The sequence below is a fragment of the Trachypithecus francoisi genome, unplaced genomic scaffold (genome assembly GCF_009764315.1).
Source record: "Trachypithecus francoisi isolate TF-2019V2 unplaced genomic scaffold, Tfra_2.0 Lachesis_group0, whole genome shotgun sequence".
NCBI classification, from domain to species: Eukaryota; Metazoa; Chordata; class Mammalia; order Primates; family Cercopithecidae; genus Trachypithecus; species Trachypithecus francoisi.
This window is the reverse complement of record NW_022681453.1, coordinates 94995136-95011764: the sequence shown is the minus strand read 5'-3', so window position 1 is coordinate 95011764 and position 16629 is coordinate 94995136. Positions and strand designations below refer to the sequence as shown.

General features: G+C 37.4%; 1 protein-coding gene across 4 annotated transcripts in view; it reads left to right on the top strand.

The window, feature by feature from the left end:
* NSUN3 (NOP2/Sun RNA methyltransferase 3) overlaps nt 1-16629 on the top strand; it is a 219852-nt gene that overhangs the window by 63432 nt on the left and 139791 nt on the right. For 2 of the 4 annotated variants that reach the window (XM_033211556.1, XM_033211555.1), the window contains one exon: nt 1183-1765. In XM_033211556.1, coding sequence (XP_033067447.1) covers nt 1183-1462 — 280 coding nt within the window. In that variant the 3' untranslated portion in view covers nt 1463-1765. Of the gene's footprint in view, nt 1-1182; nt 1766-12972; nt 13134-16629 lie in introns of those variants that run through there. The other 2 variants (XM_033211559.1, XM_033211558.1) reach the window with 2 other exon arrangements.

The following is a 16629-nucleotide window of genomic DNA, read 5'->3' as shown; positions in this document are numbered from 1 at the left end:
TGATATAACTTTCTGAAGAGCTGACTGTTCCTCTGTAGGCTCTCTTCATGGTAGAATGCAGAGATCTTTGATTTGGGTTCTTTTTTTTTTTTTTTTTTGAGGCGGAGTCTCGCTCTGTCGCCCGGACTGGAGTGCAGTGGCCGGATCTCAGCTCACTGCAAGCTCCGCCTCCCGGTTTACGCCATTCTCCTGCCTCAGCCTCCGGAGGAGCTGGGACTACAGGTGCCCGCCACCTCGCCCGGCTAGTTTTTTGTATTTTTTTTAGTAGAGACGGGGTTTCACCGTGTTAGCCAGGATGGTCTCGATCTCCTGACCTCGTGATCCGCCCGTCTCGGCCTCCCAAAGTGCTGGGATTACAGGCTTGAGCCACCGCCCCCGGCCTGATTTGGGTTCTAAAACTCACAGTGGCTGCCTTTCTTCCCAAATAGTTTATTCAGTTTTCTTAGATAAAAACCTTCCAACATTTTACCTGGTTGCCCAAATTGCAGTATATAGAAGTATGGAATCAATGACTTCTTATGTATGCTTTTGTATGTATGCTTTGTTTTTACTTTTACTCCCATCGATTTAAAGACAAACTCATTATTCTGTTCTCTACCCTCATTGTCCTACCTTTTGAATAACAAAACAATCAACCAGTCTAACCTACTCTATCTTTTCCGTGTTGATTGGTCTGATTATCATTTTCCAAGTCATTCAGCGATAAGTTAGAAGGAAATAGGTGTAAGATCAGAGGTTGGGCACAGTGACTCACGCCTGTAATCCCAAGACTTTGGGAAACCAAAGCGGACGATCACTTGAGATCAGGAGTTCAAGACCAGCCTGACCAACATGGTGAAACCCTGTCTCTACAAAAAATACAAAAATTAGCTGGGCATGGTGGCGGCCACCTGTAATCCCAGCTACTTGGGAGGCTGAGGCAGGAGAATCTCTTGAGCCTGGGAGGCGGTCATTACAATGAGCCAAGATCGTGCCATTGCACTCCAGCCTGAGTGACAAAGTTCGACTCTGTCTCAAAAAAAAAAAAAAGACTAGAAGAAAAACTAGAAAACATCCAAAGTAATTGCAGTGTAAGTCAGAGTAAAGTTACTTAGTTTTAACTATGTAATCTTTTCTCTCAGACCCCCAGGTTTCTTTCTAATACACTTAACTGATCTTTCACATTTTTCGGATTGTACACAGGTCTGCAATTAAGGCCTTACGTCCTGGAGGGATACTTGTATACTCCACATGCACACTTTCCAAGGCAGAAAATCAAGATGTGATCAGTGAAATTTTAAACTCCCACAGTAACATCATGCCTATGGACATTAAAGGAATAGCAAGGACTTGCTCCCACGACTTCACATTTGCTCCCACTGGCCAGGAATGTGGGCTCTTAGTGATTCCAGATAAGGGCAAAGCCTGGGGCCCAATGTATGTAGCCAAATTGAAGAAATCATGGAGCACAGGAAAATGGTGACATGAATTTGTAAACCGTGTTTATGTGTTATTATATTTATTTTTCTGAACTCAGTACATTTAAATAAATATTTAAATAATTATGCAATAACTTTCTCTGGGTCTGTTTGGAATCCTTTTTAGTTAATACTTTAGCATCTTAGAATCTAGGCTTGAGAATCGTTCAGGTGTATTTTTTTCCTAGAAATATATCTGCAGCAATGATTTAAGGTGGTGCAGATGGTGTTTGTTCTATATAATATAAAATCTGTCTTTGCTTGGCATTTTATATTAAATTAATCAGAATATGTGGTTTTATGCATAACATGTTTAGATCTGTATTCTCTGTACAATAGTGCTTTGAACCTGCAAAAATGCACAGTTGCCAGCACTCTGACCATTTTCCCCCGTATCAAATGTACAGATTTGTTCAAGGTTCCCCCCCCCAACTTTTGTAACTGATTGTCTCAGAACTGATTGGTATTCTGAGACTAACTTTTTAAGCAGCACTATTTCTAATTCTAGCAAAATAGGTTTTTTATTTGCAAAGTTGTTTTCTGTTAAAGACTATCTTATGTTTACTGCAAAGGTCAGTGACTCTATTGGCACCAGCTTTATTTTCCCCACTTTTTTTGCATTCACAAATAGAAATTGAAAGGGTAAATTAACGTTGAAAGGCCTTTAAAACAGCAGATTCACATGCACATGCTTGACTTTCGACATTCAGCTTATAGAATTATGGAGTCTATCCAGCAGGCTATAAAGCAAGTGCTTGAGACAAAACCAGAATGATTAATAACTGCAATAACTGAGCTATATTTGGAGGCTTTTGTTACATAATTGCAATCATAATGAGCACTACAGAATCTGATTATCTTACATTCACAATCTGGAAGGGCTTTTTATTTCACTTTGTTATAAAATGTTCTATGAGAATATGATGTCACATATTAATGCATAAGAGGGAGATGCCTAATGAGAGTGGATTATGTGATTACCAGAACCCAATGCCATTTACTAAGTGGCTCTCTATGTTTACATAAATCCTGGGAATACTGTATACATTTCTTTCTATGTACTTAGGGTTTTAGCTTTGGTTAGAATCACACGTTTTCTCCAGAAATTACTTCACTTAGAGTCCAAACATATTTTTCCAACTATTAAGAAAAAGTATGCAGCACATCTCAAAAGATAGCATCTCTTTGGAAACTGGCCTTTTTTTTAAAAAAAAAAAAAACTTCATCTGATTATAGAAATACAAAATTCTGCTAGAGCTGAGTACTTTTGAATTGTTCATTACATTCTGTGCATTTAAACTAGAGACTATTTGCTTATTATATTTTTTGTTTTGCAAGCATATGTAACCGAGTTCATATCATCAGAAAGTCTCAGGAAGAATTTTTTTTTCTGTACCTTAAATGTGTTAATCATTTGTTTTTCTTTATCCAACTGATATGTTTAAAGTAAAGCTAAAAGGCCAGGCGCGGTTGCGTACACCTGTAATCTGAGCACTTTGTCAGGCCGAGGCAGGGGGATCTCCTGAGGTCAGAAGTTCGAGACTAGCCTGCCCAACATGGTAAAACCCCGACTCTACTAAAAATACAAAAAAATTAGCCAGGAATGGTGGCTAATTACAGGCGGGCACCTGTAATCTCAGCTACTTAGGAGGCCAAGGCAGGAGAATCACTTGAACCCAGGAGGCAGAGGTTGCAGTGAGCCAAGATCTCACCATTGCACTCCAGCCTGGGCGACAAGAGTGAAACTCTGTAGCAAATAATAATAATAATAATTAAATAGAAATAAAGTAAAGCTAGAACTCTTGAACCAAATCAAGCATATTGGGGAAATACAGAAGGGCAATGATGGTGGAAATGATGTTTTCTTTTTTAAGTTGTCATTATTTGTTTTTTTATCTTCAGACACGATAGGTTTTAAAAATAGGTTTCTTTTGTGTAGGTTAATCACAGAGTAAATCTGCACACTGTACTTTGTTGGATGTCATTATTTTCCCAGTATACCCAGTATAATGCGATGAAGCTTAATCTGAATACTTGGTATGCTACTGAATTATACTTTCCTGTGATTACTGAAAAATGCATGTGTCTATGTTTGTGTGTGTGTATATATAATTTTGTTACTTAAAAGCAATTGCACCAAAACCAAAAATTGACAAGTGGGATCTAATTAAACTAAAGAGCTTCTATACAGCAAAAGAAACTATCAACAGAGTAACAGACAACTTACAGGATGGGAGAAATATTTGCAAATTGTGCATCTGCCAAAGGTCTAATATCCAGAATCTATAAGGAACTTAAATCAGCAAGCAAAAAACAAATAACCTTATTAAAAACTGAGCAAAGGACATGAACAGACATTTCTCAAAAGAAGACATCCAAATGGCCAACAAACATTTGAAAAAGTGCTCTTCATCACTAATCATCAGAGAAATGCAAATCAAAACACACTGAGATAATATTTTACACCAGTCAGAATGGCTATTATTAAAAAGTCAATAAAATAAAAAAAATAACAGATGCTGGTGAGGCTGTGGAGAGAAGAACCTGCTTATACACTGTTGGTGGAAATGTAAATTACTTCAGCCTCTATGGAAAGCAGTTTGGAGATTTCTCAAAGAACTTAAAACAGAATTGACATTTGACCGAGCAATCCCATTAGTGGGTGTATACCCACAGGAAAATAAATTGTCCTACCAAAAAAAGACATATACGCTTGTGCGTTCATCACAGTAATATTCACAATAGCAAAGATACGGAATCACCCTAACTGCCCATCAACAGTGAAATGAATAAAGGAAATGTGGTACATATACCCCGTGTAATATTACACAGTGATAAAAAAGAATGAAATCATGTCTTCTGCAACAACATGGATGCAGCTGGATGCTTTTATCCTAAGCAAATTCAGGAACAGAAAACTAAATATTAATATATGTTCTCATTTATAAATGGGAGCTAAACATCGAGTATACATGGACATAAAGAAGGGAACAGTAGACACTGGTGATACTAGAGTGGGGAGGGAAGGAGGGAGGTGTGGGCTGAAAAACTACCTATTGGGTACTGCACTCCCTACCTGGGTGACAGGATCATCTGTACCCCAAACCTCAGCACCATCCAGTATACCCATGTAACACACCTGTTCATGTATCCCCTGAATCTGAAAAGTTGAAATTATTTTTTTAAACGAGAAGATAAAAAACCGTAATAATTATAATGAAATAGATAACATTTATTGAGCATTGAATATTCTATAAATTGTTTATATATGTTGTCTTTTTTTTTTTTTTTGAGGCAGAGTCTCACTCTGTCACACAGGCTGGATGGAGGGCAGTGGCGTGATCTCAGCTCACTGCAACCTCTGCCTCCCAGGTTCAAGCAATTTTCTGCCTCAGCCTCCCAAGTAGCTGAGATTGCAGGCACCCACCACCATGCCTGGCTAATTTTTTTGTATTTTTAGTAGAGATGGGGTTTCACCATGTTGGCCAGGTTGGTCTTGAACTCCTGACCTTGTGATCCACCTACCTTGGCCTCCCAAAGTGCTGGGATTACAGTGTGAGCCACTACGCCCTCTGTATATGTTGTCTTTATTTATTTATTTATTTTTTTTTTTTTTTTGAGACGGAGTCTCGCTCTGCCACCCAGGCTGGAGTGCAGTGGCCGGATCTCAGCTCACTGCAAGCTCCGCCTCCCGGGTTTACGCCATTCTCCTGCCTCAGCCTCCTGAGTAGCTGGGACTACAGGCGCCCGCCTCGTCGCCCGGCTAGTTTTTTTTGTATTTTTAAGTAGAGACAGGGTTTCACCGTATTAGCCAGGATGGTCTCGATCTCCTGACCTCGTGATCCGCCCATCTCAGCCTCCCAAAGTGCTGGGATTACAGGCTTGAGCCACCGCGCCCGGCCAATGTTGTCTTTATTGATGTTTAAAACAAACTCAGGAATAAATATTATAACCCCTTTTTGTGAATGAGAAAACCAAAGCTCAGCTCTGTTTGCAGTTTGCCAAGTCTACACTGGTAAGTAAAGGGTACAGCCAATAGACTGTATAGATATATGAAGATAGACTGTATAGATATATGAAGATAGACTGTATAGATATATGAAGATAGACTGTGTAGATATATGAAGTGGGGGTGGGGGCCAAGGAGCTATTACTGCTGTTTGGAAATACTTGCCTCTCGTAGATCCAGCTTTAAGGTTTTTCTGACATCCTAGTAATAGCAGACCCTGCACAAAGTGGTTATCAGAGTTAATACTGTGAAGAGACAAAATGATTAGAATAGTTTTACCAAAGTTAATGAAATCTTGCATAATGTCTGCATTTTTCCATTGATTGGAATGCATCCTTAGAAAACTGAATGTAACGAAAACCCAGGACATTTTTGGAAATTGTATGCTCTCTAGGAACTTTGTGTGAATTTTTATACAAACACTGTTTTCTGAGTTATATAAAATGTTCTAAAACTAGAAAAAACATGGTCTAGTAACATGTTACTTTCTTAGAGCACTGGTTTCTCAGAACATCTTCCTGAGAACATCCCAGGGGAGAACATGAATTTTCTGGGGGATGTCGCCCTCTGGGGCGTCCGCACTCTGGCTGTCAGGGGTACAGCTCACAGACTTTCAGTTTGGCCACAGCTGAATGATTGAGAACTTACCAGATATATCTTCCAAACCCATTTCTCCACAAACCACTTCCTGGCCATGCAGTGGGAGGCTGGTTTGACCTTTTTTAACCTTTCCTGGTCAGGTGCTAGGCCAGTCCTGCAAAGCCAGAAGAGTTTCATTTTCATTTAAACCCTTTTTTTTCACTTGGGATCAAATGGAATGTAGTTCCTCCCACTGCCCCCAACCCAGCTAGAGTGCGGTGCTGTCATCATGGCTCGCCGCAGCCTCAACTTCCTGGGCTCAAGTTACCTTTTTGCCTTAGTCTCCTAAGTAGCCTGGACTACAGGTCCACACTATCATGCCTGGCTAATTTTATTATTATTATTGTAGAGATATGACCTCACCAGGCTGGTTTCAAACCCCTGGCCTCAAGCGATCCTCCTACTTCAGCCTCCCAAAGTAGTGGGATTACATGTGTGAGCCATTGTGCTTGACCTCATGCATTATTATTGGTAAAAAAGGATGCATGTTTTCCCTCACCTTCTCTTCTCTTTGGCTAATTATAAATCATTAAACTTCATATGTCATAGTTAAAGGGTAGAACCATGATCAAAACCGGTTCCAACACCCAGGCCCTTTTCCCAACACTATGCTGTCTCACAGAGTGTAGGTTATTTGAACCCTCAAGATTACTGACTGACTTTACCCCTGTTTTCCATTGTTCAGTTTCCTCCTTTTGTATAATACCCTATTCCCAGGGAATGAAAGGATTAATCAATACTTGGGGAAAAAACAACCTTTGAACTGTTTCAGGCCATAGTGTAAAGAAGTGTGTCTTGTGATTTTGATACCTGGAAATCTCCAGTGGAAGGTATTCTCTGCCTGCCTTTTCTTTGCAGATGCTGAGCTGAAGAATGGAAATTTGGAGCAGACTTACAGTGTCGGTTGTAAAGCAAAGAGTAATTGATATTCGTTTCTGTGACATTGAGTTACTTTCAAAATAGCTTTATAAAAATTTAGGTTGCTTAACAACACATTAACTTCTCCCTGCCATCCGCACGCTCAACAGCCACTAGTTTCAGAAATAGACTGTGAGTAAATGTAATGCATTGAAATGGTTTGTACTGAATTTTTCTAAGCATCAGATATTATCTGTGGTTGGAAATCAAGGTGTCCTGCAGTTCTTTACCTAATTATGTATATTCCTATAACCTTATACTTAGATTGCATATTACTCCCTTAGCAGTACTGTGAAAAATATTCTTTCATACAATGTGGGTAGGTAGAAAATAATAGCTACCTACACACCTGACTATGTGACCAAATAATCACAAATCAAATAGACCCGTATCCAAGAAGCCTTTATGCCTGGGAGATAATCTGCATAGATGAATTCAACTCATCTGGAATACAAAGAGAAAATTAGAACCAATAGCAATAATTTTATTAGATGCCAAAAAGTCATTTGATGCAATTGAATGAGACTACTTGTATTATGTGTTAGGTAAATTTGGCTTTGGGGACAAATAGAGCAGATAGCACAATTTATTTTCAATCCATTAATATGGTTTGAATCAACGGTTTACAATCTCCCTTTCCCTGCCTCATTGCTGCACGGGGGAGGGAAGTAAGGCTGATGCCCATTTCTGATGTTACTCTTCAGACTGACGTTGAAGCTAGAAAATCACACAGATCCCATTGGTAGCTGAAGAATATTCAGATGGAGGTTCACAAGTTAACTAATGTATGCTGATAATCTACTGCTTTTGCTGAAAGCTCTAACAGCATCTGTCCTGAAAACATGAAGAGTAATGTCAGAATTTGGAGTGGCTTCAGGCAAAGTCAACGGGAGAGAACCAGAAATACTATCTTGAGAGAAGAGTTTCTATTAATATTATTGTGTGATATTTAAAATAAAACAAAAATTTTAAAGGAAATGATACGGGATTCTCATTAGGGAATGATTAAACAATAGAGTAAAGAAGACATTTTAAAATTGACCTGTAAGTCAGTGCTAAGCTTTTTAAAAAATGGGTTATACTAAATCTAAGGAGGAAGAAAGTGTGGTAGAGCTTATATCTCTTTAAAATTTAATTTAACTCAAAGATTAACTACATACCTTTCTGAAACTTTTCCCAAATGAAAAAAGTAATTTCCTTAGTCACGTGAGGACATATTGTCATGTTGAAACCCAGGGAAAGCATATGCTACCTTAGGAAAGAGGATGTTTGCCCCACTGGAAGCTATTTAATGGTATACATCATGACTCAATTAAGCTTGCTATGGCTTGTCAAAAGGAATTTTCCACTGCATATTGCTGTGGAATAGCCTATTACACACAAATAACTATAAAACCTAGCAGAACCAACAGACTAAAAATGTATATAGTTCATTGAAAAATAAAACACAAAGGCATAGCATCCAGCTCCTTCTAGTTCTTAAAAGCCAGTGGAAATAGAATTGCAGATATTAACAAGAATGGACAAAGTTCAGAGAGATTGGCAATGGTGAAAGGAAAGGAGAGGGACAGAGCTTATACCAGCTTACAATTTTTAAGTTACAGAGAGAAAGATTCTCCACCTATTTATCCACACAAAGTGTTAACAACCTTTTCAAAATGGTAAACCTTTTTTCGTCAAGGTATTTACAATAATTGCTAGGGTGAGGGGCAGTGGGGAGAGAACTGGAGAACTTGTGTTGACTTGTGAATTAATGTTACTAGGGAAGGATTACTGTGGGCTCATAGCTTATAGCTGCCGACTCTCAAAAGGGAAGAGAGGTTATGATGGTGACAACTAGCTCTGATGCCACTGGAAATTGTTTTGTGTGGTATTTTTAGTCGTGAATAGCCAAGATAACTAGTTATACCACATTTTCACCTGGTAATCATTTATCTTATATTGATCATAAAAGCTTCAGGTTAAGTCCTATATTGTAATAAATGTGTTTATAAACACAAAGTTAATCTTTGAGTTAGCAAATTAAATTTTAAAGAGATATAAGCTCTACCACACTTTCTTCTTCCTTAGATTTAGTATAACCCATTTTTTAAAAAGCTTAGCACTGAATTATAGGTCAATTTTAAAATGTCTTCTTTACTCTATTGTTTACAGCAGACATAACACAAATCAAACCACCTATGTTCTTTCTTCCTTAAAAGACTGCTTTGTGATAGTAAAGATAATCTCTGTAAATCTTCTATATGAAGCTGTACCTCTGCTTCATATATAATAATAAAATAATTAATGCATTATTTTCAGCTACCTAGTCAACTTGGCCATATAGAATTAATTCAATAGATTCTTCTTACACCCAACGGTATTGGGTTGGCAGAAGCAATTTGATACAATTTTAGAAAAGGTGATTTTTGAACCACGAGAAGTTTAAGTGATATCTGTGTCAGAGCCTAGATTGAGTCAGTCAGGCATGTTTCAAGAGCAAGGGACAGTGTGGTAAGGCATGAAGGGTTTAGGATGCACCACCAGGAAGCATATTACTACTCCCAACAAAGTGTAGGTGTTCATCTATCTGGTCACATCTTCTATTAATACATCCACTGAGGACTACAGTATCTAGTTCATGTCTTCCCCATCAGAACTTTTGCCACCATCCTGGCTGAATTCATCATGTCTGTGGAAAACCTATCCAATATCCTACCTTCCTGGCTCCTTGATTGCCTCTTCTCCAACAGCTTTTGTCTCCATGTTCTTCATTCAGTAACTGACACTCCTGAGCATTTTCTAGAAGCTGGCATTGTCTAGAGTCACACTCTCCAGTGAATGTTTCCGCATTGTTTTATCTGCTCTAACACATATGGACAGTACCAGCCATATGTGCCTATTCATCACTTAAAATGTGCCTAGTGTGGCTGGGTGTGGTGGCTCACACCTGTAATCCCAACACTTTGGGAGGCTGAGGTGGGCAGATCATTTGAGCCCAGGAGTTTGGGATCAGCCTGGGCAACATGGCAAAACCCCATATCTTTAAATATATATAAGAAATATATATAATATATTATTTTATATATATTATAGAATATATATAATATATAATATAGATTTTTATATAGAGAGATATGTAATATATATCGATTATAGATTATATATAATATTAATATATAATATTATATTTTATATATTTTATAGAGAGAGAGAATTAGCTGGGAGTGGTGGCATGTGCCCCTAGTCCCAGCTACTTGGGAGGCTGAATTGGGAGGATTGCCTGAACCCGGGAGGCGGAGGTTGCAGTGAGCTGAGAATGTGCCACTGCAATCCAGCGTGACTGAGGAACAATTTTTTTGTTTGTTTGAGACAGAGTCTCACTCTGTTGCCCAGTCTGGAGTGCAGTCATGAGATCTCAGCTCACTGCAACCTCTGCCTCCCAGGTTCGAGAGATTCTTCTGCCTCAGCCTCCCAAGAAACTGAGATTACAGGCGCCTGCCACCAAGCCCGGCTAATTTTTGTATTTTTAGTAGAGACTGGATTTCACCATGTTGGCCAGGCTGGTCTTGAACTCCTGACCTCAAGTGATCCACCCACCTTGGCCTCCCAAAGTGCTGGGATTACAGGCATGAGCCACGGTGCCCAGCCCTGAAGAAGAATTTTTAAATTTTAATTAATGTAAATGTAAATAGTCACATGTGGCTCTTGGCTACCATATTGAACAACACAGATCTAAAATTTCTCCACCTAAGAGTATTTAATCTCAGTACCTCCTGTTCTTCCAGCTTTATTATTCTCTCATTTTTATTAAACTGCAATTCAATTTTCTTGATACCTATAGTTTTTAAAACTTAATTCCCTTGAAGACTATCCTTTTCCCTTCTGGTTTTCTTTCTTTATTCATCCTGGACCCTAAGGTTAATGCCTTACAACTTACAACACAGAGCTCTCATCTCCGTCATTGTCTTACATTCCCATTGCACTTGATATTGAAACTTGCAATTCTGTGTCAGTCCGTAGTCCATACCTCTACTGATAGATCCTACATTGCTGAGCATTATTTGGAAAAAAAGAAAATCATACAGTAGACAGTGCAGATTGATGTCACTACAAATTTACACAACTGTGCAGATTTATTTTACCACAAATTCATGCTCACCTAAGATTTTTACACTGCTCAAAAACTTTGACTATTCCTTGGCCGGCTTTCTTTTCTGTTTTCATTAGTGACTTTTCGAAACTTTGACTATTCTCTACGTCTCTCCCACATAAACCCTCTCCTGTTTTCTTTAGAAGATGCCCCTGCCTCCTCGTTGCTTGAGAAAATTGTGGCTATCACAGTGAATGTCCTTGACTCTAACTTTCTGGACTCATACTCCTCTTCTCCTCAGTTTATTTAGAAACACCACCAGCCAGCCGGCCTTCTAAGTTAGAAACTTGGAAGTAATGTTACATTTTTCTCTTTGTCTTTCCTCATTCTCACCTCTAGATAATAACCAAGACCTGTCTTTCTTATTATTTTTCTCTTAATACCATTGACATTGCCTTAGTTAAGATCACTGAGCTATTGAATTTTCTTCCAAACTCATCTTCTTACCTACTGCCTCATACCTCACAATCTACACTCTCTATTGCTGCCAAAGTGCTCTTCGTACAACAAAATTCCATCATGTCATTATTGTGATTAAAATATGTCAGTGACTCCCACTTAACTACATGATGAAGTCTGAGCCCTTATATTATACTAAGCTGTCTTCTTTGGAAGCTGGATCTCTCTCTCTCTCTCTCTCTCTCTCTCTCTCTGTCTCTTTCACACACACACACACAAGTTACATTCTCTTTTACTTTTTTCATAGAAATTTGAGTAATCCTATTGAGGAAACCTAATTATCACAATGGTTAAAGTGTCTCAACTCCAGCTCATTGCTTAGGATACCCTTTAAGTAATTTGCTAATTCTGCTAGGGCACCTGGTGGTATTTTTGCAGTGAACGAGAAATTTGAAAATGCTATCTTTTTGTTCTCATACTTCTATCTGGTAACAATGTATCTGTATTGTAGGCTGCAATGCTTAGTTTTTCCACAGTGAATTGAAGAAATAGTCAAACCACTTTCAAAACCTTGTGCATTGAACTGAGAGATGTAAATTAAATAGAGAATCCACTACATTACGAACATGCTGAAGCATGCATACAGTGTGGGAAAATTTCAAAATGAAATAGGCTACAATAATAAGGTTGGAATGTCAATGGATAAATCCATAATTGTCTTCTGGAGGATGCTTCCAACCTATGAGGAATATCCAAGGGCAGAACAGCAAATGAGAATATCTTAAAATAGAAAAAGAAGTTGTACTTCCCATCAAGGACAGTCAAAAAATAGATTGTTGAGGTAGCACAGAAACGAGAGAAAAATCTGAATCTTCATAATCTTGTCAGTTACTCCAGAGTATTTTTTTAATGTGAAAAATTAGTGTGTTCTGGAACTACTTCTGCCTTTAACTGAATTTGTGACATTAAATAGGCCTAAAACTTTCTAAACTTTGGCTGTCTAATTTTTAAAGTAAAAATAGGTTATCTCTAAGAAAAGTGAATATATTTTGAGCCATTACTATATTCCAGGCATTTACATGACTGGTGTTTTATTTCTTGTGTCTCTTCTCTTTGTAAAAGTCCTCTGACCTGTAACTGCAGCTGAGGCAAAGGATTAAAACTGTACACAAAAGTCAAGGGAGAAAGAAAAAAAATAGCGGAGAACCAAAATAGATCTGAGAGGAGTGATAAATACAGGAGTAAATAAAGCATGAGAAGGTGATGGGAATTACAAGGGAGAAACAGGTGAAAGAACCTCGTTGAAGAATACCACTAGCTATGTTCACATTCTTGGCAATACATTCATTTTGCTAAACTGGCATTTCTATTAAGCCAACGTGACAGAAAGCGCGGTTGTTTCTGTTTCTCTTTCACAGCAGACCAGTCTGTTTCCAAGCTTGGTGTTTTTCACTCTTCTGCATCTCAAAGTTTGGTCATGTAAGTACCATGTATAATAAAGGAGCGAAAACATTCTCTAAGACCCCAGTGTTTTATTAAAATATTTATTTTAAACGAACAAATGTAACAGTGTAAAAAATATACGTATAGTTTTATACAATTTAAAAATCCACAAAGCTCTAAAACATTGTTAACAATTGGAAACTAAAATTAAAATAAAGAGCATTAATTTAATACCTCAGATGATGCTGTTCTGTTCAAACTATATTGTCTCATGAAATCAAAGCACTGTACTTACTACTAAGCTGTAGGATTTTAGTGTTCAGTGTGTCTTAGCTATTGTATATCACATGATTTTTCAATTCTTCCACCAATTTTCTCTGTTTGAATTACCAAAAAACCTTGATTTTTTGGTAGTGTCTTATGAGGCTGTTTTCTCTCCAACTTTCCATAAATACAGAATTTATATATTAAAAACAGCTTTGGTGTTTCCAAGTTATTTCACAAATATTAAAATAGTACTGCTTGGGGTTAACTTGATAATAACAGAAACACCTTCTTAAGCACTAGAATCTCAGAGTGACCCTCCAGGTGATACAGAATATACCTATATTACATCTTTAAAAATTCAGAATAGCTTCAATATGAAACATACAATTACTCACGTTCTCACTGGGAGCTCAGTTAGCAGAGAGTCATCTGAGAATCCCCAAGTCCTTGAGCTTCAGTTTGAGAAATGGTGCTATGGTCCTTATTGATCCTGCTAAGTAGGAAAGCAAGGAATCTCCTCTGACAAGTATATCTTAGAAGATTTGCCAGGAAAAAGAAAAGCACAGGGAAGTTATAATTTAAATAAAAGAACAGAATATTTTTGGTATAGCCGTTCCCTACAAATATATCTTTCCAGGGCAGGGACATTTGCTCCTTGCTATGAAAAGGGGACCATGTAATTTATCATCCAACTAAGACATTTTTGAGAGTAGAAAAGCAAGCTATTAATAATTACACCAGGACAACTATGTGACCAGGACACCCTAAGAGAAGAGTGAGGGAGGCACTCATGCATTTGAAGAGATCAAATAGATCTCACGCTTTATGATAAATGTTTTTGAAGGCAGACATGAGCTCATGCCTTTAATCTGAGCTACTTGGATTGAGGCAGGAGGATCGCTTGAATTCGGGAGTTTTGAGACTAGCCTGGTAGGCAACGAAGCATGAGACCCAGTCTCAAAGAAAAAAGAGAGAGAGAGAGAGAGAGAGAAATGCTTTTTTTTTTTTTTCATCCTGCACACTTTCTTGTGATTCCCTTTTGCAGAAATGAGATACTTCCCCTTTCTGTGCAAATAAAACCCTCCTTAATTACAAAACAACTTCCTTTCCACTCTGCCTGAAATCTAAAGCATGAAGGTCTCCTTTTAATCAACAAATCAAAATACATTACAAGCACTCTTTAATGACTTCAATCTGATATTATTCTTAATGTAGCTTTTGACAAGAGCCCAGCTGAGATAAGTGATAGGCAAGATGAATAGTCAAAGCTAAGGCAGTGGCTTTCAGACTTTTTAGGGAATTTGAATCATATTTATAAGATGACATACCAATGTAAGCCCATAGACATACAGAAAGTTTTATTACACAATATTTATCCTTAAACTTGTTATGTATTACACATACACACACACACACATATACATGTACATATATATGTATAATTTTTTTGAAGACTATTCCACTTAACTGACCTTGACCCCCACTTAATTGATTTCATGACCCATTAATGATTTGGAATCTGCAATTTGAAAACCACTGCTAACTAGCCCCTCCCTTTTGCATTCAGTTAAGTAAAAAAGGTACATAAATGGACAATGTAAATTCATTTCCACGTGTCTTTACAAAAATTCATTTTACTAGTTTATTCTTGGTTTAAGTAAGAGTTGATTTTAGCACATTAAAAATATCCTATGTAAGGTGTTGTATGCCATGTCATTCAAAGCCTCCCTTCTGCCTTCCCCTCCAACCCTACCCCGTGTAGGCTTGTGATTATTAATTTCTCTTAGCTTTCAGTGAATGTTTTCAGATTACTTGGCCTATATTAATTATATTATTTTCCATTTTGCCTTGTGTGCTGAGAAACACAACTAAATTCTGTGATCAACTGCAGCAGTTATCTCTGTGTATCTCCCTTCACCTACCCCATTCTTCATGTGGCTTTTATTCTCTCATTATCCTTCCTCTTTAATAAAATGATCATGTTGTAGAAGATATACTGGTTAATGGTATATGTGCCAGAGTCAGTCTGCCTGAGTTTGAATTCTATGCCACTTTCTAGCTGTGTGATGTTAGGCAAGTTACTTAACCTCTTTATATCTTAGTTTCCTCAGCAGTAAAATTAGAATAACAGCAATGAAAAGAACAATGATGATACTTATATCACAGGCATTTTGTGAGATCTAAAAGAGGTAATACCTTTAGTTACTTAGCACATTGCTTAGCCCATAGTAAGCAGACAATAAATGAAGCGATTGCTAGTCTCATCATCAATTTTAGAAGTAGACATTACAATTAGTTGAGGGTTTCTTTTTCTCCTTTTTTTTTCTTTTTATTCTTTTTATTTTTTTTTATTGAGGGTTTCTTTAGTTTTTAATCTTGTGGAACTCGGAAACTCCCATTAATATAGTCTCATCGAAAATAGTTGTATAAATTGGTCTTTGCACCTTCTCTACAGAAGTCCCTTTGTCAGGTGAGTTCACAGAATGTTTTCTTTCGGAATCTTCAGGCCAGACTTACTCATTTGTGATATTTGTGTATGAGTTTGTTTTCCCACCAGTATGTAAGAACTTTGAGGGTCAGAAGCTGTTTTATGAATCTTTGAGTTCCCCTAGCTCTTCATTCCCTGCTTTCCTATAGTGCATGTTTCATAAATGTTTAATGAAATACATTAATTTAACAGGTTCTTTTGAATATCAACAAAGGAAGAAAGTTCTCAGCAGAAAGGAGTAAAAATTCAAACAGAGGTTGATGAAAGCACAAAGAGAGTTTGATATTCAGAACATTAACTGAGGCAGTAAGGCTAGAGTAGAATGGTCAACTTCCCCATCAGAGGTGGTTAAGAAAATGGACTTTGTTAGTAAGTCTGGGTATACACGTTTGTCTCTGTTACTTCCTAGTTATGCAAATGTGGGCAAATCGTGTAACCTCTTTAAACTTCATGTCTCTCAGCTCTACAATAAGGATAATTAAAAGATCCTGAAGGCCCAAGTTCTAGTGTTTCATAGCACCATGGGATGACTATAGTTAACAATAATATATATTTTTAAATAGCTAGAAGAGAGAATATTGAATATTCCCAACATAAAGAAATGATAAATGTTTGAGATGATGGCTATGCTAATTACTCTGATCTCATCACTATACATTGTACATGTTGAAACATTCCTATGTACCCCATAAATACATACAATTATTATATGTCAATTTAAACAATTTTAAAAAGATCATAGATATAAAGTGTTTAGTATACACCTGATGTATAGAAAGCAGATGATGTATTAGATTTTCCATTGCTGCATCACAAATTATAAAACTTATCAACTTAAAAGAACACAAATTTATTACCTTACAGTTCCCATGAGTCA